General features: G+C 36.0%; 1 protein-coding gene and 1 long non-coding RNA gene across 4 annotated transcripts in view; one reads left to right on the forward strand and one right to left on the reverse strand.

The window, feature by feature from the left end:
* The window catches only part of DISC1 (DISC1 scaffold protein), a 152,817-nt gene that overhangs the window by 115,944 nt on the left and 16,215 nt on the right, over window positions 1-20,658 (reverse strand). For 2 of the 3 annotated variants that reach the window (XM_026669446.2, XM_087967950.1), the window contains exons 2-4: window positions 18,731-19,676; window positions 17,692-17,761; window positions 2,655-2,802 (exon numbers count right to left, since the gene is read on the reverse strand). In XM_026669446.2, coding sequence (XP_026525231.2) covers window positions 2,655-2,802; window positions 17,692-17,761; window positions 18,731-19,435 — 923 coding nt within the window. In that variant the 5' untranslated portion in view covers window positions 19,436-19,676. The remainder of the gene's footprint in view (window positions 1-2,654; window positions 2,803-17,691; window positions 17,762-18,730; window positions 19,677-20,658) is intronic. The other variant, XM_087967947.1, reaches the window with a different exon arrangement.
* The window catches only part of LOC148132861 (uncharacterized), a 28,589-nt gene continuing 27,506 nt past the window's right edge, over window positions 19,576-20,658 (forward strand). Inside the window, exon 1 of the long non-coding RNA XR_015750051.1 lies at window positions 19,576-19,655. This is a non-coding gene — a long non-coding RNA (uncharacterized LOC148132861). The remainder of the gene's footprint in view (window positions 19,656-20,658) is intronic.

Raw genomic sequence — 20,658 nt, forward strand, 5'->3', positions numbered from 1 at the left:
TTTCTGTGTAGATGATCAATGTCCTAATTGCACAGTAAGATACAGTTGCCTCTTTTAATTGAAGGAAAATCCATTGTGCCAATAAATCTTTTCTCACACTAGACTATTAGTTTCATTCAGTGCAGCCAGATAAATAATTTAATCGTTCTTTATGCTGTTTGGTAGCATGATTACACTTTCTATTCTCACTTATTGGACAAAATATTCCACTTATACTAAATATCCATGTCTTTGAATATACTATTCTAAAAACCAATACACAGAGGCCTGAAAAGAACAAAAATCACTCCAAATACAATTCATAATTAATCACATGATTCAACCAATCTGCCAACAGTTGGATACATCCAGTAATCTTTCAGTCAGGCTTGGAGATCAGGACTCCTTGTCTGGTACACAAGGAGGCCATCTTACATACATTTGTCCTACTCCAATTTTCTTAATATTTAAGGAAGCCCTGCTTATATATAATCTTCATATCAATAAGTAACAAAATATTTACGGGTAGCCAACACATTTAAAAAATAGAGATATAAACTCAGAGGCAGATTCACAGGTTTCGGACATTTTCCCAGTGACCAAATACAGGTAGTCCTTGACTTACAACAGTTTGTTTAGTGACCATTCGAAGTTACAATGGCACTGAAAAAAGTGACTTACGATCATTTTTCACTGCAACCACCTTTGCAGCATCCCCATGATTGTGTGATCAAAATTTAGATGCTTGGCAACTGGTTCATATTTATGACCGTTGCGGTGTCCAGGTTACTAATTGCAGTAATTCACTTAACAACTGAGGCAAAAAAGGTTGTAAAATGGGGCAAAATTCAATTAACAAATATCTCACTTAACAACAGAAATTTTGGGCTCAATTGTGGTTGTGAGTCAAGGACTACCCATATTTCATGGTCATGACAACAAAAATTGTTTTTTTCTTAGGGAAACAAATAGAGATTTTCAATCCTCATATTTTTCTTACAATGTTATTGCCAATAAAACAAATAATAATTACCAAAGAAAAGTTACATGAATAAACTTAACCTGTGCTTGCTCAGCTCAAACTAGCGAGGCACCATTATTTCTTCATCAGAATTGCCCAGATTTTTCTGGGAATATTTGAAAGTTTTTCAAAGAGTAAATTAGGATGCAATACATGCATATGATTTCCAGAGTACTTTTTAAAAATTGTTATCAATTTTGCAGCTAAGTGGTCTTCTATTTCTTCAGTATTTACTCCAACAATCCTATGCTTCGACAAATTACTTAGGAAATTTGTATGGAAACTAATCAGCTGGAGAAAAGTCTTCAGCTTAAGGATTCCTGATGTCAATGCCTCCTTTGCCAATAGCCTACCAGACAGCAAATCCAGCAGAAGGATGGATACAATGAAAAATGTGTGGATGCTTGCTATTTTCAGCACAACTATTAATTTTTCAGAGAGAGGCAGGGAAAGCTACATGAGTTGTAATGGACTGCAATGTTATCATTTCTGGCGCAGGTGGTTAAGGAGAAGTACAATAAATTAAATAAATTCGGGATTTTGCTATGGATACTAATCTAAAAATTACTCTAAAGCAGTTTTCCACAAGTGACAGAAATGCAATTCTTAGATTTTCCGGATGGTAATTATGGAAGCTATAGCCTTAAAAAAAATGTTTGGCAACTGATTGAAGAAGACAGCTATTCAGATTAAATTTTGTAACTATTTATACATTGGTAAATTGGTAAAAATACAATCCATTGGTATGCTCTATTGTGCAAGCCAATTTCAAATCTCTTGGACTTGCACATATATTCCAATAAAGATTGCCAGTAAACTTTTTCCCACTGGACTGTGCTCCCAAACAGTTATTATCATCAAATGCTTAGCATTTACACAAAACCTGTACACTATTCAAAACAGATCACCTACATTAACACTCAAGAAAAGGGTTAACCCTTTATGATAGAAGGAAAAATTAAGGTGAATGTTGCACTTTGCTTTGAAGCATTTTATGGCAAGATCTTAGTTCCTGCTCAGATTCTTATATACGCACTGCACTAACAGAATAACAGAGTTGGAAGGGACCTTGGAGGTCTTCTAGTGCAACCCCCTGCTCAGGCAAGAAACCCTATACCATTTCAGACAAATGGTTGCCCAATCTCTTCTTTAAAACTTCCAGTGTTGAGCATCCATAACTTCTGGAGGCAAGTTGTTTCACTGCTTAATTGCTCTAACTGTCAGGAAATTTCTCCTTAGCTCTAAGTTGCTTCTCTCCTTGATTAGTTTCCATCCATTGCTTTTTGACCTACCCTCAGGTACTTTAGAGAATAGCTTGACTCCCTCTTCTTTGTGGCAACCCCTAAGATATTGGAACACGGTTACATATTAACCCTAGCGCTTCTTTTCATTAAACTAGACATACCCAATTTCAGCAACTGTTCTTTATGTGATCTAGCTTCCAGCCCCTAATCATCTTTGTTGCTCTTCACTGCACTCTTTCTAGAATCTCAACATCTTTTTTTACATCGTGATGACCAAAACTGGATGCGGTGTGGTCTTACCAAGGCATTATAAAGTGGAATTAACACTAACACTCAATTTATTTGCATGTAAGTACAGGACAGCACACACAAACATTGTGTGGAAAGGCAGCAGGTTCTTGCACACTTACCTATGAGCCCCATCATACAATGTCATTTGAGAGTAGACTCTGAATTTCTCCAAAAAGCTGCTAATGGAAGGATGCTGTGAAGGAAGCTGAAAATTCAACAAACTTTTCTCTTTATGCAGCTCCTCAAGTCTTCTTCTAAATTTCTCAGCTAGGAAAACAAGAGAGAATTGTGTTATCAAATGCTATATAGTATGTTACAATTTGTCTGAAATCAAATGACAACGCGATATTAGATATGCAGAAAACATTTATTTGTGAAATATTTTAACTGATTTTATTTTTTTAATGGATACAATTTTTAAAAACAGAGCTGAAAAATATCTGTTGACAGACTTGACACCCTAGACTTAATGTTACTTAATTTCCTGATTCCAGCAATCACCTTCAACTATAGGATTACTTTTGTATATCACAACTCATCGTAACTTTCTATGGTGAAATGTGAAAAACACATCATCATTGATTCAATATTATTATTAGCAAATGTTCTTTAAAACAAGATTTCTTGAAAAATATTGCTGTTGAAAACCAGTAATTCCACTTATATGTAGGCCTAACATACATGTTTATCAGTATTTTTGCTGTAAATCTAAGTCCTCCTTTGTCTATTCAGACATCTGATAACCCTAATCATACCTCCATAATCACTTCACTCTTGACAGATTTTCACTAGCAAATTCTGAGGTTAAATGTATAGTGATGCTAATTAAGCAACAGCCATAGGAAAGGGGACAGATTCTTCCTAAGATCCCCAGAACGGCCCAGAGGCAGAGAGAGGAAGGCTGCTATTGGACCTCACACTTCAGGTCTCTAAAACCTGAACACAACATGACCTTCAGGCCAGGCATAGAGGAAAGAGAGAGCAAAGACTCCACATCACACTTTCTTTTCTTTTCTTTTCTTTTCTTTTTTGCAGAGGGTAAGATAAGAAACAGAATGTTAAGACTTTTCAGCTTCTGCCCTCGCATTGCCCAAGATTTCCCAAAACAATAACCAGCAATTGTGATCTGTGGCCTTGTTATATTTAGTGCTATTTTCAGAATTTTGTGTCAGCAGGCCAACATTCTTCTAATTTGGTGCTTTTAAGAAAGGTTGCCCTAGAAGCCCCATGATGGTCATTCTGGCTTGAGAATCTGGCTTGAGAATATATATAGACCATATCAGACTGAGGAAGGCTCAATCTAGAATAGATCAAAACTCTATTCTATTTATTACTGTATAAAGTTTTAAAAGTTTGATTCATTCTGTAACTGCATTCAACAGCTGCCAAAATTCATTTGAAGTGTTTTCAGCACTAATCTCAACACATACTCTATGCAAGTTAATTTTAAATTCCTCCTTAAAATGCTTATAATTTAGATTATCACTTACACTGAATTTACTTTTGAGGACCTTTAAGAGCTTGATCAAAGGGCAAACCTGAAAACAATTATTACTTCTTCATCGAATTAAAAAAGACATTTTTTTTCATTAATAACTTACAATTTAGAAAGTGTCATTTTCTTCTTTTACTTGTATTATAATTTTATACAGAGCATTTGAATATGCACTCTTCAAAGTAAAATTTAATACTTGTTTTGTCTAAGTGACAAAAAATCCTCAATGCTTTCATCACTTACAAGCACAATCAAGTTTTTCATTCTGTTTAATATATGCTTATCCTCTCAGCTGTGCAAATACACTCAGATTTACTATTATTATTACATTTTAGAAGGAAAATCTGCCCAGGTGCTAAGGAGAAATGAAAATATAATCTGAACTAAGATTTATCCAGACGGAAAATCATAGGCTTGCGAACATTTTCATTAGAGACAAGAAATATCTCCATGAAATTGAAAATAATTAAGATTAACTGATCTAGGTACAGAAATTTGATGAACACTAGTTGGTAGCAAAGTATTTTCTATTCTCTTTACTGCTATCTAGTTGCCACTGCTATTTTTGCAGGCCTGATCTGTCAATCTAGAGAAACCATTAAAAGAATACAACAGATTTCAGACTGATAACTATAGAAAACTCATAAGAAATCTTCATTTTCCAGAGCAAAAGTGTGGTTGTAGGGATCTGCACATTTTATTGTGAGCACTTTCCCTCCCATAAACAAAATAAACCCAAATATTTCCTCCTGACAATGAATGATGTTAAATTAAAGTCTTAGCCTGGAAAAACCAATCAAGAATTCAGAAAAAAACAATAAGCTACATAAAAGGTAAAAAGAAGAGATTTTCCCAGATTCCTCTTGAAAGCAAGTGGTCCAGAAATATTTATGGAAAAATATACTGTCCTATTAAAATAGCTTTTGCAGAACTAACAATTTAAGGTTTATTAGGTTAACTTAATCTCTTAGAAGACAATTACTGTCTGTCCTAATCAAAATAAGGGCACCATAAGACTCTAGTGAGGTTCAAGTCACAGAGTTAAACTTCTCTTGGGTGACAACTATCCTTTTGCCTATCTTACCTCATAGAACTGCTATGAAGATAAGATGGGAAATTTTTGAGGGGTCCTTGGTGCTCTGTGAGCCTGATTGTTTTCTTGCAGACCTAGTTTCATTACCCAAACTAAATAACATCATCAGGGATAGTGTTACCTAGTTTGGATAATGAAATGTCTGCAAGAAAACAACCAAGCTCACAGAGCACCAAAGAACCTTCATTTCAACCCTGAGCTCTAAATATTCTCCTTCATGGGGAAAATTTGCTTTCACAGCAATTATGGAAGCCCCAATAATTATGCCAACCACCTTGAGCTCCTGGAAAAAAGATGGCCATGAATAAAAGAGCAAATGTGACTGCTTCTCTAGCCCTGGAACACAGCAAATCTGTTAGCAGTCAGGAATCAGTTCTTCTCAGGACTGGTTTGCACTGAGTGCTGTTTCTTGAAGCTCTACAATGAGCAAAATATATTTTTTAATGTATCTAAAAGCTACTTGGGACAAAACAAAACAAGTTGCCATAGTCTAAAAAGGCCGAGATTGGTAACAATGGTACAATAAAGCAGATAACTTTGATTGACTTATTGATTATAGTTCAAGAATTGTTGACTCTTAGCACACATACAGTAGATAGATTTTCTCCAAGCAATCTGTCCCTAACTTGATTCTTCCAGATCTTCCAGTGGTGCACCCATTGCTAAATGAGGGGACAACCTCATTCTGCATTTAATAACAAAAAAGCTTGTTCCCAAATCAAACCAACATCGTAAAGCCATATGAGCTTACCATAGATTCAGAAGAATGGTCTGGGAATGTGACTCACCTCCACTAGCATCCTGAACAATACCATAAGCTATACTGGCAACCAGTTACTGAGCTTCAGTTTAAAAACAGAAATATCTTACTAATTAAAATAAAATATCTTCAGCTAATGTATCCAGTGGTCACTTCTGTGCCATCAGCCATCTTATCACGACCAATACATGAAAAGACTGCCATTTCAACAAAAGCATCCTTCCAAACAATAAATGTCTGTCAGTTTATTGCTCTGTCAAATCTGTCAAATGTGCCTTTTTTTTTTTGCGCTCCAGGACAAGATGACACATTATGTAAAGGTCAAGTGGAAAAAAGTCTTTTCAACAATGCCACCATCCTTCCTTCCTAAGTGTTGTTGCACCTAATAATTGTTGCTTAAAAAAACAAAGGTTTACAAGACTAGGAAATTATGCACCATTTTTTTCCTTCATCTCAATTTTTTTTTTTGAGGAACAATCAACATTCTGATCCAGATTTCTTTTCCATATTTTTAAAAATACCATGGTTTATTTTTCTTTCTTTTATAATTAATATTAATATTAATATATAGAGACATTAATATAAATATTATATATTTCTTTTATATTTAAAACCATATGATGATAAGGGCAATGAACATGTTATTATTTTTTAATGTTATATTACCCTAGAAAAGATTAATGTTTATTTCCAAATAAAAATATGTATCAAAGCAAAAAAAAAATTCCTAATCAAGATAGAGATAGAAGAATTCAGTGAAGAAAACTACACATTTCAAATCTGCCTTGTTTTAAGTGTTGAAAAATCTCTTTCATTTGACTTTTGATCTTACTACTTTGTAGAAATAATTCTGAGATTAAAAAAATGTTGGAGAGAAAACAAATTGTAATGGTATGCTTCATAATCGAGGTTAATATCCATGATCCCATAAATCCCAAATACAAAATTACCACTCTGCACCACTATATGGTTTAATCAAACAGACAAGAGATTGTCCATATTTATTTATTTTTATTTATTTTATTTGTCAAGCAAGTATTAGATAAGTATTAGGTATAAGTATAAACATAGTTATGAATACATGAAATGGATACGAATAAAAAGAAACATTAGGACAGGGACGTTGGCACATTGGTGCACTTATGCATGCCCCCTACAGACCTCTTAGGAAAGGGGTGAGGTCAACAGTAGACAGTATAAGGTTAAAGTTTTTGAGGTTTGGGGAAGAAACCACAGAGTCAGGTAGGGTATTTCAGACATTGACCACTCTGTTGCTGAAGTCATATTTCCTGCAATCAAGTTTGGTGCGGTTTACCTTGAGTTTGTATCTATTGTGTGTTCTTGTATTGTTGTGGTTGAAGCTGAAGTATTCATTGACAGGTAGGGCATTGCAATTGAAAATTTTATGTACTACACTTAAGTTGGACTGAAGGCGGCATAGTTCTAGGTTGTCTAGGTCTAAAATTTCAAGTCTGGTGGCATAAGGTATTTTGCTATGAATAGAGGAGTGAAGAACTCTTCTCATGAAATATTTCTGGACTTCCTCGACTGTATTAATATCCAATATGTAGTGCGAATTCCAGACTGATGAGCTGTATTCAAGTATTGGTCTAGCAAATGTTTTGTATGCTCGAGTCTAGTTAGTAGTGCTATATTACCGGGGGGGGGGGGCGGGGAAGCTATGCAGGATTAGGTTAACAACTCTTAATGCCTTTTTGGCATTTATATCAATAAACAGGGATATTTCCCTAAAGCCATCAACATATGAAGGCAACATTGGATCAACAACATATATCATTATAGGAGGTATTCTTACATCTTCAAAGAATACCATTTACAGCGACTGCAGTTTGCTGTTAAACTGAAACTGATCTGATACATTTTCTATCCTCTGAAAGAGCTGTGATTTAAACAGATAAGTATCACACGTGCAGCTGCAGCACCCACCAAATTAAAACCTTTTATTTTCTCCTCTGGTTTATCAAGGTGAAAGGATGGCATTTTCCTGAGAAATTTGCTGATTTTAAGAGTTTTATAATTGCATTTGCAAAATTTCCCAATACCTCTGAAAGAATATCATTACTCTTTATTCTGGAGCCATAATCAAGATTTCCCTGTGGACATGATTAAATAAAATACCTTTTCCAATAAAGATAATGTCCCTGGAGGAAACATTATCAAATTTAAACATTCTGATAATGTTTAATAATTAGGTATTGTAGTTTAAGATTTTATGGTGCTGAGCACACTAAATTTCAAGTGGGTTCAAGTAGTTCAGGTGTCCAGTAGCTATTAAAAGTTAGGAATCAAGATACCAATAACAATCTCCACACATTTTTTTTCCCTTTTTATTAAAACCAACTTCACACAGAGCTCTGTAAAAATTAACATGGATGGCTTTTTTTAAAATTATACCATCTCATTCATTGCAGTGAGTTTCAATAAATTCATGGTTATTGTGCAAATTATTTGTACAGAATTCTTTATTGCTTTAAAATAAAATATGCCATCAGGTGCAGACCTTTTTTTCCTATTCGTACAATTGTATCATCATAGCCTAAAAATAAATTGGGATAAAAGAAATCCTTGCTGTTTTCTGAGCCTGGTTGTTTGCTTGCAGATGTTTCATTACCTGACCAGGTAACATCATCAGTTCAACCCTGAGCTATACATCACTTGAATAAGAATATGCATTGAAGCAAGGACAAGATCAAAATACTGTAACATCAGATTTTGGATCATTCTGTATCCAGCCTGAAGCAGAAGTAAGATTTCACTGTTTAACATTTCAGGGGAAAACAATACTAGCAATCAGGAGAGCTTATTTATATGATAGACTGCATGAAGCTTAGCAGTGGGAATTTCAATCTAAATTCTTTCAAGCTGTGAGCTGAGGTCTCTAAATTGTACACTAAATATCAAAAGCAGTAAAACTGGTAAAAGAATCCTAGCAATTTGCAAGGGGCAATAACCAACTTTGTAAGGCATAGCAATTACATTTCTGGAGTAGTATGATCCAAAACTCTACTAAAATAAATCATTTTAGTATTCTATTGCTACCTGGTATAGTATCTGCATGATCTCAAAGGCAACCAGGGACATCTGCAGGAGAGTCAAAAAACACAATTAATGCTTCTTTTTTTTACGATTGTGAAGTCATGGGCATCTTTTCTTTTTTCACCCGTTTATATCCCCTGAAAAGTTCAATATGACAATGTTATAAGAGGTGGATAAGCCAAAGCATTATAACACATAGCCAAACCTACTCAGTTGTGGAGGCGCAATGCAGGGGTGGGATTCAAATTTCTTAACAACCTGTTATATGGGCATGGCCTAATTTGTGGGTGTGGCTTGGTGGTCATGTGACTGGGTGGGTGTGGCTTGGTGGCCATGTGACTGGCTGGGCGTAGCCTGGTGGTCATGTGATTGGCTGAGTGTGACTTGGTGGTCATGTGACTGGGTGGGTGTGGCCTGGTGGTCATATGATTGGGTGGGCCATGTGACTGGCTGGGCATGGCCTGGTGGTCATGTGATTGGCTGGGTGTAGCCTGGTGGTCATGTGACTGGGTGGGCATGGCCTAGTGGTCATGTGACTGGGTGGGCGTGCTTGGTGGCCATGTGACTGGCTGGGCGTAGCCTGGTGGTCATGTGATTGGCTGGGTGTGACTTGGTGGTCATGTGACTGGGTGGGTGTGGCCTGGTGGTCATATGATTGGGTGGGCCATGTGACTGGCTGGGCATGGCCTGGTGGTCATGTGATTGGCTGGGTGTAGCCTGGTGGTCATGTGACTGGGTGGGCATGGCCTAGTGGTCATGTGACTGGGTGGGCGTGCTTGGTGGCCATGTGACTGGCTGGACGTAGCCTGGTGGTCATGTGATTGGCTGGGTGTGACTTGGTGGTCATGTGACTGGCTGGGCGTGGCCTGGTGGTCATATGATTGGGTGGGCCATGTGACTGGCTGGGCATAGCCTGGTAGTCATGTGAGTGAGTGTGGCTTGCTGACTAGCCATGGCTTGGTGGTCATGTTGACTGCCTGGGTGCGGCTTGGTGGTCATGTGACTGGGTGGGCATGGCCTGGTGGTCATTTGACTGGGTGGGCATGCTTGGTGGTCATGTGACTGGCTGGGCATGGCCTGGTGGTCATGTGACTGGGTGGGTGTGGCCAACTCAATGCCACTCATGTCAAGGGGTGCCTCACCTGGCCCTTCCCCTCCCAGCCATTCCTTGTCACACCCAGCCTCAACTTATCTATAGTTCTGTAAAAATGTTGTTCACCTTTTTTTGACTTTATTATCTATGTACTGTAGATGTACTTTCATGGACTACTGAAAGGAGGAAATGGCTGAATGCTTTGCTCAAGAGTGTGATAGGCAACTGGCTTTTAAGGGGCTACCAGAAAGAGGGGGGGCAATATATTTTCAAAAGCACCAGAAGGCAAACAGGAAGCAATGGATGGAAACTGAACAAAGAGAGAATCAAACTAAGACTAAGGAGAAACTTCCTGACAGTGAGAACAATTAACCAGTGGAACTGCTTGCCACCAGAAGTTCTGGGTGCTCCAACACTGGAGGTTTTTAAGAAAAGACTGGACAGCCATTTCTCTGAAATGGTATAGGGTTACCCCCAAGGTCCCTTCTAAGTATTATTCTGTTATTCTGACACCGTTCCCAGGACCTCTGCTCAGAGTTTGGCATCCTCAGTTTTCCTGCCTGAGCAGGGGGTTGGATTAGAAGAGCTCCACAGTCCCTTTCAACTCTGTTAAACACACACGTATTTATGCTCTGGACTATAGACATGTAAACCCTGAAAAATATCTGGGCAAAAGAAAGACAGTAAAATCTGTCTAGGTGTAGGGACAGTGTAAAACATTAATATATGATAAATAATGGAACAATTAAAAATCATAGCACAGAGTTTTTTTTCTCTTTCTCTCCCTTCCTTCCTATTTCTTTACCTTTCTTTCTTCCTATTTGTTTTTCTTTCTCTCTCTCTTTCTTTCTCTCCCTTCCTTTCTTCCTTTCTCTTTCTTTCTTCCTATTTCTTTTTCTTTCTTTCTTTTTCTTTCTCTTTCTTTATTTCTTTCTCTCCCTTCCTCTTTTTTTCTTGCTCTTTCTTTCATGCTCTTCCTTTCTTGCTCTTTTTTTTTTCTTGCTTGCTTGCTTCCTTCCTTCCTTCCTTCCTTCCTTCCTTCCTTCTCTTCTCACTCATGTACACACTCACACACACACACTCTCTCTCACACACACACACACACACACACACACACACCTTGTCTGGGACGAACCGATCCGGCGAGCTCCAGAGCAGCGGGAGGTGGGAGAACGAAGAAAGCAGCAGCCCCAGGACATTTCCCCATCCACCCTTTCGGAGCACCATGGTGGGGATGGCTGGGGCAGGGGGCAACAGCACAGCTGCGGGAAGCAGCCCCAGGAGTTTCCTCCCTCCCTTTCAGGGCACCTCTCAGGCAGCAATGGTTGGTCTGGCAGGTGGCCAAAAGCAGACTGCAGGCATGTCACACATGTGCATGATGTTGCGCATGTGCGATAGGGACTGACTGGGCAGGGAGCGGAGAAGTGGGTGCAGAGGGGCGAGGCCAGCTAGAGGTCCAATTTACTGGTTCTCTGAACTACGGAGAATCATAACAACCGGTTCTACTGAACCAATATAATCCCACCCCTGGCGCAATGGTTAGAAGGGTTAGAATGCAGTATTGCAAGCTAATTCTGCTGACTGCCAGGGGTTCAATCCTCAGTGGCTCAAGGTTGATTCAGCCTTCCATCCTCCCAAGATCAGTAGAATGAGGATCCGGATTGTTGGGGCCAATATGCTGACTCTTAGCTTAGAGAGGCTAAAGCACTGTGAAGCAGTACAGAAGTCTAAGTGCTATTGCTAACCTCTCCTTAAATCAGACAATAAGTGCTGCAATATATATTAACATTTTTCCTATTTTTTTCCTTATGCAGCTTCTTCCTCACTAGCAGACCTGCCATTTGTTTTTAACCTCAAAACTGAAGCAGCAGGGCAGCATATAAATCATAACCGTTTTGTTTTTATGTATTGCCAGATATTAACCACTAATTTTTTTACAAGACTAATATTATCATTCATTCATCCATATTCTCTCTCCCTCTTTCTCTCTCTAATTAAAAGAAATTAAAAGATGGTATTTTTGTCCCCAAAGTGGTTATGGCCAGAAATCCTATCATTAGAGTATTGCCGAAGCATTTCATAATAGAATCCGACTGTTAAAAAAAAAACCTGATTATAAAGAATTTCCCAGCCAGAACAATAGGGTACAAATAAGGGTTGTTTGATTAGTTTTATTTGAAAAAGAAAGTGGGTGAAGGAAGAGTCAAGAAACTATAAATAATAGTGCTATGCAAAACCCCAAAAATTTGGCTCAGATGCATGCATGTATTGTTTTGTATAATTCCTCCTTCATGAAGTAAATACAAAGCCATGCTTTCTGGCAACTGTAATCAATCTTTTTAACTATTATTATTTCTGGCATAAAATCTAACAAATATCCCACACTTAAATAATAGCTCTTTAAGATCCATTTATTGTCAGAATCCAAGTGAAAAGAAAATGTTTAAATATGTATGCCCTCTAAAAGCATAAGCTTCCTTGAGTTGATATAAAAATGCAAACTACTTTTTCCAAGTACCTTCCACAGAAATTCTGCTTTTAAAAAAATCTAAGTGGTGAGTTTAACCTTGGAGCTGTCAAATTCTGTCATGAATAATGAACCATGACAACATTCCAACATCCTTGGACATCAGAAAAAAAAATCTCCTCTATGCTAAGCAAGGCAAAATGTTGTTACTGCTTTCCAATAGAATTTTACTTGCCAAGAAAATGTATGAAATGTATTGTATTTAAAATTGAAGGAGCAGAAAAATCAATTTCTCCCTATGCTATGAATTCCATATACTACAGCAAGAAAATATATGCATATGAAAAAATTCAACTATATTCCAAAGAAGCTAAGCCCAGGGAAAAGATTGAAACCGTTACACAAATTATTGTTGAGTTCATGGGCACTGTTCAGCATGATAATGTGAAATTCATTTCAATTAAGCCATGTCCAGTACTGAAAAAAGAAGATATATGCATACAAATGAGCATGTGCACACACACACACACAGTGTGTGTGTGTGTGTGTGTGTGTGTGTGTGTGTGTGTGTGTGTAATTTATTAAATTTATATGCCACTCATTTCATGATTTGAGGAGACTCTGAGCAGCTTTAATATAATCAAATAAAGAATTACCAACGTCTAATCAAGCAATTTATTTATTAAAATATTTTGGGTGTGCTGATTATATACCCTCTTTTAATTGTCATAAATATTCATGGAAGTAGGTTAATTCAATCTCTAAGTAATATAATCACTCTTAGGATAAAATAAGTTTCCTAAGAAATTAAATTAACAAATGGTACGTACCGATATCCAAAGTGTATATCAGTACTCTGCAAGATGTGGGCAACAATATCTTAGGCGGAAATGTAGTACCTATGGTAGAAATCTTAGTTTGCACAGAATGCCATGACTTCATTTGGGGTAAAAAGGGACACTTCTCTGAAGTGTTCCAAAATGGTCTTTTCCATTGGCAGGGATTATACCTTCTAAAATTGGTAACCTTTTTTAAAAATCTTCCACAAACAAGATATGAAAGTCTCAATTGGACAAAAAGATTATGGATATCTGATGAAGATTGAGGCAAATGGAGAATTACAACTTGGAAGAGAAAAGGATTGAGTGCTAAGGAGCATGAATTACCAAAAGGAAAGGGAAAAGTTTTGTTGTATGTTTGTGAAACTAAGAGGAAGAGGAAGAATGTAACTGAAGGGAAGTAGTCTGATCCCATGGAATATGTATATGAATATGCTAGGAAATAAAAATATAGACTCCATCATAAAGGATACAGGTCAAAAATAAGAATCTGTACCAACTAGATTATTGTTAGAGCAAAAGAAAGTAGAAATATATAGGGTGATAATAGTTGCATGTTACACTCCTGTGAACCAGTCAGCATAATGGAAAACCAATGATGAATTTGGGAAGAAAATGCAACATTCAGGATGAACACAACTCAGTGAGAAAGTCATTCTTTGGGTGACAAGAATAGGAGGGTGGGAACAAAAGAATATTGAAGACATGTTTAGGCTATTTAGGATTATGGAGAGTATATGTTCAGAAAAAGACCCATTTGTTTTGCATGTATGGTTTAAGCCTCAGTCTATTCATGTTCAATTCGTGTAATTGAGAAGGCAATGCATAGAAAGGAATGGTTTGTTTCAATTTTATAATGAAAGAAAGTAAACGTATAGGGGTGCTTAATAAATGGATCTTGTGGGTGGAGGAGAAGAAGAAGTAGAAGTTGCTTGGAATTATATTACAGAGTGTCACAGAAGGTACTAAATGGAAAGATAAAAAGAATGAAAAGAATGAAATTGTAAATTAAAAGAGGATATGCAATATCTGTGTGTTGCGCGTATATATATAACACAAAATTGAGGATGAAAGTAAAATACTACATTATGTGCATAGATAGAAAAATGTCAAAGAGAAATAGTGGAAGATTGGATAGAGTTTAAACCAGAATTGTTCTTGTTGGAAATAATTAAAGGAAAATATAGGAAAAAGATTCAATATATTCTACTACATATATTGATAGAAACGAGGATAGCATTTGCACAATGTTGGAAACAAAATAACACGCCCTCAGAGGAATTAGTAATTCAAAAAATCTTAGATTGTGCTGAAATTGATAAACTTACATTAAAATTAAAGGATAAAAAAAGAGTTGAAGTATTACAAAGTTTGGGACAATTGGTATAAATGGTTGAACAATCGAAATAAGGATAATGGAGATAAGAAAATTATAGATAAATGTATATGAATGTATATAAATGTATATATTTATATGAAATTGTTATATGTAATAATGATGTCACTTACCATTAATATTAAGATTAAGATTTGTAAAATGTGAAAAAGAATAATAAAAAAATATTTTTTTAAAAAATGACAAAGAATATGTCAAAGAAAGCAAGAAACATGAAGCTTGAAACAGAAAATGCAGAACAAATTTTAATGGAAGTAAAACAAAATGTTATGGACATGGGTGAAAAAGGCTAATCAAAGTACACCAGCAAAGTGAACAAAGATAAAATAAAAATGATGAAATTATAAGGATATTTTGAGAAATGTTTGTCTTTTCTCCAAATAATCTGAATTTAAACTTGTTAAATGATTCCATGCTTGCTGATTATCCAACAGAATTTTTGTATTTTGGTTTGACTCTGATGCCTCCCTAATAGATTATATAACAACTTAAAAAAAAACACTTTTTATTCAGAATATTTTTATAGCAAGTGGTGAACACTTTCCAGGAGTTTTATTTATTCAGGTTCCTAATGTATTATATTTCTTGATTTGACCTCTGTTATCATGGAGGAAAATGACTTTTGCCTTATCCAATGAAATGGGCACCCCAACTGGGAGAAATGATTTCTAACATTTTAAAATCTGATCCAGCTCTGGGGAGCCAATTTCAAGCCATCAGTTTAACGTAATCCAGCTCCTTCAGCCTGCTGTTAAAGCAGCCACAGCCCAAAGACTAGAGATCAGATTTTTCACACAGAGAATTGGTTTGACTTAGATTGCCTTGAAGCTAAGAGACCTTTTAACCAACACATGATAGATCCTTTTTATGTATTCTATACATGATCTGGTACTACTACAAAAATGGTAGTGCAAGTAACCATGTCCTAAGAAGAAAAGGGAATTATTTGGGATGGAACCGAAATGAGCGGATCGGAGAAGGAAGTACTTTAAAATTTTGTAGGAAGTAATACTGATATATTAAAGAGTGGAACAAGAATAAATGCTTTTAAAGTTAGTGCTTAGGAAGAAAAGAAAAAAGGAAATAATAAAACTATAAAAATGTTGAAAAATGCTATGGCTGTGGCAGTTGCCAGTGTGCAACACTGAACACAGAATAAAACAAAAATAAGTGATGTTCCTTCATTGCTTGATGTATTTATGAGTAAATTTATAAGTAATGCTTCTGGTGACTAGAGACAAGGTACCCATATTTTGTATACAGTAAGTTATTAGCTTTGAATGTGAATGGTTTGCAAAAAAAAGTATTAGATAGAAGCTGTGATAAAATAAGGAGCATGGATGTTATCAAAGATGAAGGTAGTTGTTTTTGATGTGAAAAAATAGGAATTAATTGCAAATTTTACATAAATTGTAAATTTAGAACAAATAGGTGAACTTCTTCATAGAATGTTCCTAAGATGGAGAACAAATGGAAAACTATTAAGATGGGGAAATGCTGGTAGAAATCTATTATGCACATTTAGTCTGATAAGGGAATGAATGTTTACCAAAAGAAAGAAAATAGCTATGTAAGAGTTTGCTTCTGCTCATTTTGCAAAAGAAAAAAAAATCTGACAGGTTTTCTAAATGCAGCCAGGTTATTTACTGATTTTATATGGTGAATTAATTAGCTTTGTATTTTATATGACGAATTACTCTTCAAGAAAAGTAAGAGGAAAATTGTGTCAATGCAGTTTGCACAAAAGAGTGCAATGGTAAATGATCCATTCATACATTTATTTACAGTTTTTCCTCCAAGTGTGACTTCGCTATTTTAAACAAGTTAGTTAAACATGTAACAAAAAAATTAAGAAAGTTCAAACAATATAGAAAATAAGGTAACATTTTAATTCTTCGTTCTGTTCTGTAAAAAAAAAAAAAAGCACTTTGAAAACAAAGTGTGGATTTCATAAACCATTTTGAGAATTCTGCTCCTGTAATGCAGAATACCCAAATATCCATTAGGAGAATGGAAGAAAAAGAAGTAAGCAGATTAAAAGGTAAGGAAAAACTAACCACTTATTGGTATCTACCAATAAAACAATGCATAAAAATTTAATGTCAGAATACTGACACATTTGTCAGTCTTGGAGATGCAGGAAAAATGAAGCGCCAAAGGTAATTGTGAAAATTAAGGCATAATTTTGATCCAAACAGATATTTGTATTAGATAGAACCACTTTTTAACATGAATTTTCACTACAAATAGAAATGAGATTCCTTAATGCAAATGACTGCCATTGAAAAATAGAAAAACTCAACATCCTCCCAAGGATCATGCAAAGACAATGGACTCCTGGTGGCACAAATAGACATGGATTTAGATCTAGAAATAGGAATAGCTAAGGAGAAGAAATCTACCTTCTGCAGTTTCCCATTCATTCATCTAGAAGATGATAATTATTTTTGGAAAGTAATCAGAATCTAAGTTATTTGAAATATCCCTTTACAGAGTATCAAGTACACAGACTATGGTTCTGATACCAGTAGCCTTTAGGTTTGAATGAGACTTACAGTTTATTCATTCTGCCAGATTGTCCCATTGCTAGAACAGCACAGCAACTATTTTTTTGAGGGTGCAAATGGATATCAGCCTTTCCCTGCCTCTTACTAGCTCTTAGTTCCAAAACAAGGCTTTTTTAATTTGAGTCCACTACATATATGCATATGAACTAAAATAGAATAACTATGATGCAATTAAAAATGTTTTTTCACATGCTAAGGATCTTACTACTGAGGCACAGAGAACTTAGATTGAGATGACACTGGAATTGACAAGCCATTTTCTCCTTAAACCTACCTTGAGTAACTGTTGGGCAAATAAAAAAAATAATGTGAGCCCACCTGAGCCAGGGGTAAATTCTGAGTTGTGCCCATCCACAACTTATAGCAGCAACTGGTTGTCAGAAACATACCTTTCTCATAGTCCTCCTCAGCTACTGCTTTCTCCTGAAGCTTCTGAAGTTTTCTCATCAAGGATTTTATCTGTATCAATTAAAAAAATCATGAGCTATATTCTTCTATGCTGCTTTGAAAAATTGTGACCTAAGCATTGTATATATGATCACAACAATTCTAAAGTTTTGATTTCATTCCACTTGGCCCATCCATTTCTGAAGACACTTCTGTCACCCCACATTGCACAGTCATCATACATAATTCAAAAGCACTCAGAAGAGACATGATGATATAATGACCGGCTATATTTAGATGAAGATACGAAAATCAGATGAGTTTCCCATGATTCCCAAATTGGAAAAAAAATCAAACACATCGCAGATTGCTTATTTTACCCATCTTGAAATTTGTAGGCTTCAGCTAGGAAATCTTAAATTAAAAATTAATTAATTGCATTTAGTTAAGGCTCACCTGCTGCAGTGGTGGTATTCTGAAAGATTGGGTAGGTGAGAGCAATGGAGAAAAAATTGTAGCAAGGAGAATGGGAGAAAACTAAAATGAGATTGAAGGGCAGCAAATATTGTAAACTTTTGGTGGAAAGAATAGAAAGGTTCAAGATATTTGGAAGGCAAAGAAGCATTAAGAAACTTTTGGGTGCTCCATCACTGGAGGTTTTTAAGAAGAGATTGGACAGCCATTTTTCCAGAATGATATATGGATTCCTGCTTCAGCAGAAGACCTCCAACTACTAACTATGTAATTCTGTACTTCTGCAACTTATTTTGCTTACTGGTTATAACCATCCAACAATATCTTCATAGGCATCTTCTCAAGTTCTCAGTAGAAACATCCCCCAAAATAAGCATTACAACAGTTATTGCATTGCTTTATATCAGAGATCTCCAAACTTGGCAAGTTTAAGATTTGTAGACTTCAACTCCTAGAATTGAAGACCACAAATCTTAAAGTTGCCAAATTTGGGGACCTTTGCTTTATATTGAATGTATATACTTACTTAAAATTCTATCACACAAAATGACCAAAAAAAGTACAAACCTTTACTAAACGACGATTGCCCAACAAACATTCCTGTAGTACTGGTTCATATTCCTTCATCAGAAAATCCCAACTGTGGTCACTAGCAACGCCACAACTCTCATAGCCTGAAGTCACTGAAGAATCAGCAGATGTTGCGTCTAAAGAGTCCGTGGAAGAAGAGAATGCATTATTTGCATGGAAAGGTGAGAGGGTCCCACAGACCTGCAAAATGTCATCTTCTGCAGCTTCCGAGGGACAGGTCCCAACTTCATCGCACAAGGAGTTACATGACGCCCACAATTCTGTTCGTGAAATTCTTTGGACTTCTCCAGATAGATGAAAATTAATATTTTCTGTTTTCTCTATTCCACCTAACTGCACAATTTCTTTAGATTCCCTACTTCCTGATTCACCTGCAGCAGCTTCAGAGGCTGAATTTAGCGAGAGCTGGATGAAACTAAAATGGGAGTGAAAGGAATCCTGAAGACTGGAAGGACCATTGAAAGTTTCTTTGTTTTCAGGCTCCTGGGTGTTGATCCCTTTCTCTTGATGCTGAGCACATAATCTTTCTTTCTTTTGTGAACTAACACCTTCAGAAGTCTTCTCCACTGCATCTAGCAACTTGCCCGACCATGCAGGTAAGCTTCGTGCAGGTGAGACATCTCTTTTATAGTTGTTAATCGCAGGAGAATCTGACAAGATTGTTGCATGGGTCTGAGACATTCTGATGTATTTGTGGCAGCAGGAGGTCTAAACAGCATTCTATAGAAATAGAATAATCCCACGACAGGTTCACATGGTATCTTCAAAGAACAGGACTTAAGTTCTTGATTGTGTGCTATCTGTATTACTCAGACAGTTTGGTTCACTGACAGATGGAGGGTGAAATTCTATGTCTTGTAGGACCGTGGTTCCTTTTCCACCTTCTCTTAAGAATCCACAGGTAATTAAAAATCTTGAATTTCTAAAATAAACAAAGTGGGAAAATGATCACAAATGTATTTTTCCACATAAGAGGGCATTTTGGAAACTAATTTGAAAAAACACACACACAATACTTTGAAAAAACACAAAACCACACAGGTTTATATCATATTCTGTTTACAAAAAGCAGGGCTCCAGAGGTGATAACAACTGCAAAATGATTAATTAATAAAATGTAAATTTTAATATGATGGGAAGAGATTACTTAAAAACAGGGCTTGATGGTAATAATTTTTTGTATTTGTATTTAAAGCCAAGTAAAAGGTAGTATTAGTTCAACTACGTTGGAGATTTGGCCCTCAGCATATCACTTAAGGACTAGAGTTAATTGTCAGCCTGGAAAAGCCTTGTTCTAATGGATTATGCCATGTTTTTCCCAGAATTTTTAATTGTTCAAATTTCTGTTCATAATTAATTTGTATCATTATCAAATGTAGCAGATGTACACATATTTTTGTTGCTTTTTGTCACATACAGAAAATAGAATTTAGGCACTTTAGACAAATAGTATGAATGACAATTTTATCTTGACCGTGTGCTTCCTGTAAGAGAAACTATTGTGCAAAATAAAGATTTGAAATAATGAGTTTAAAAAGATTGATAGGAAGCACTGTAATGTTCTGGCTGACATTTTTGGATAGTAAATCAAAGAATTATCGCCATGATCTCTTTTATTGTATGTAAAGTGTGGTATTATCATCAGTGAGATGTAAAGATAAAAAGATTTTGGCTCATACACATAAACATTCCTTACTACTGAATTACATTTTGAAGCAAGGATATTGCATTATAATAAGCCATGTTGTATTAATATATTTTATTATAATAACCCACACATATATGTTAGTGGACTGTAGCCCGCAAAGGTTTGTCCATTACAACAAATGGAGATGATTCAAGTTTCCTTCTTTGATTGTAAATGCCATTTTGAAGACCTGCCCCAATTATCTACAGAGACCAGA

This window comes from Notechis scutatus, chromosome 1 (assembly GCF_049901735.1).
Source record: "Notechis scutatus isolate UNSWTSFEM ecotype Mainland chromosome 1, rNotScu1.2, whole genome shotgun sequence".
Lineage (NCBI taxonomy): Eukaryota > Metazoa > Chordata > Lepidosauria > Squamata > Elapidae > Notechis > Notechis scutatus.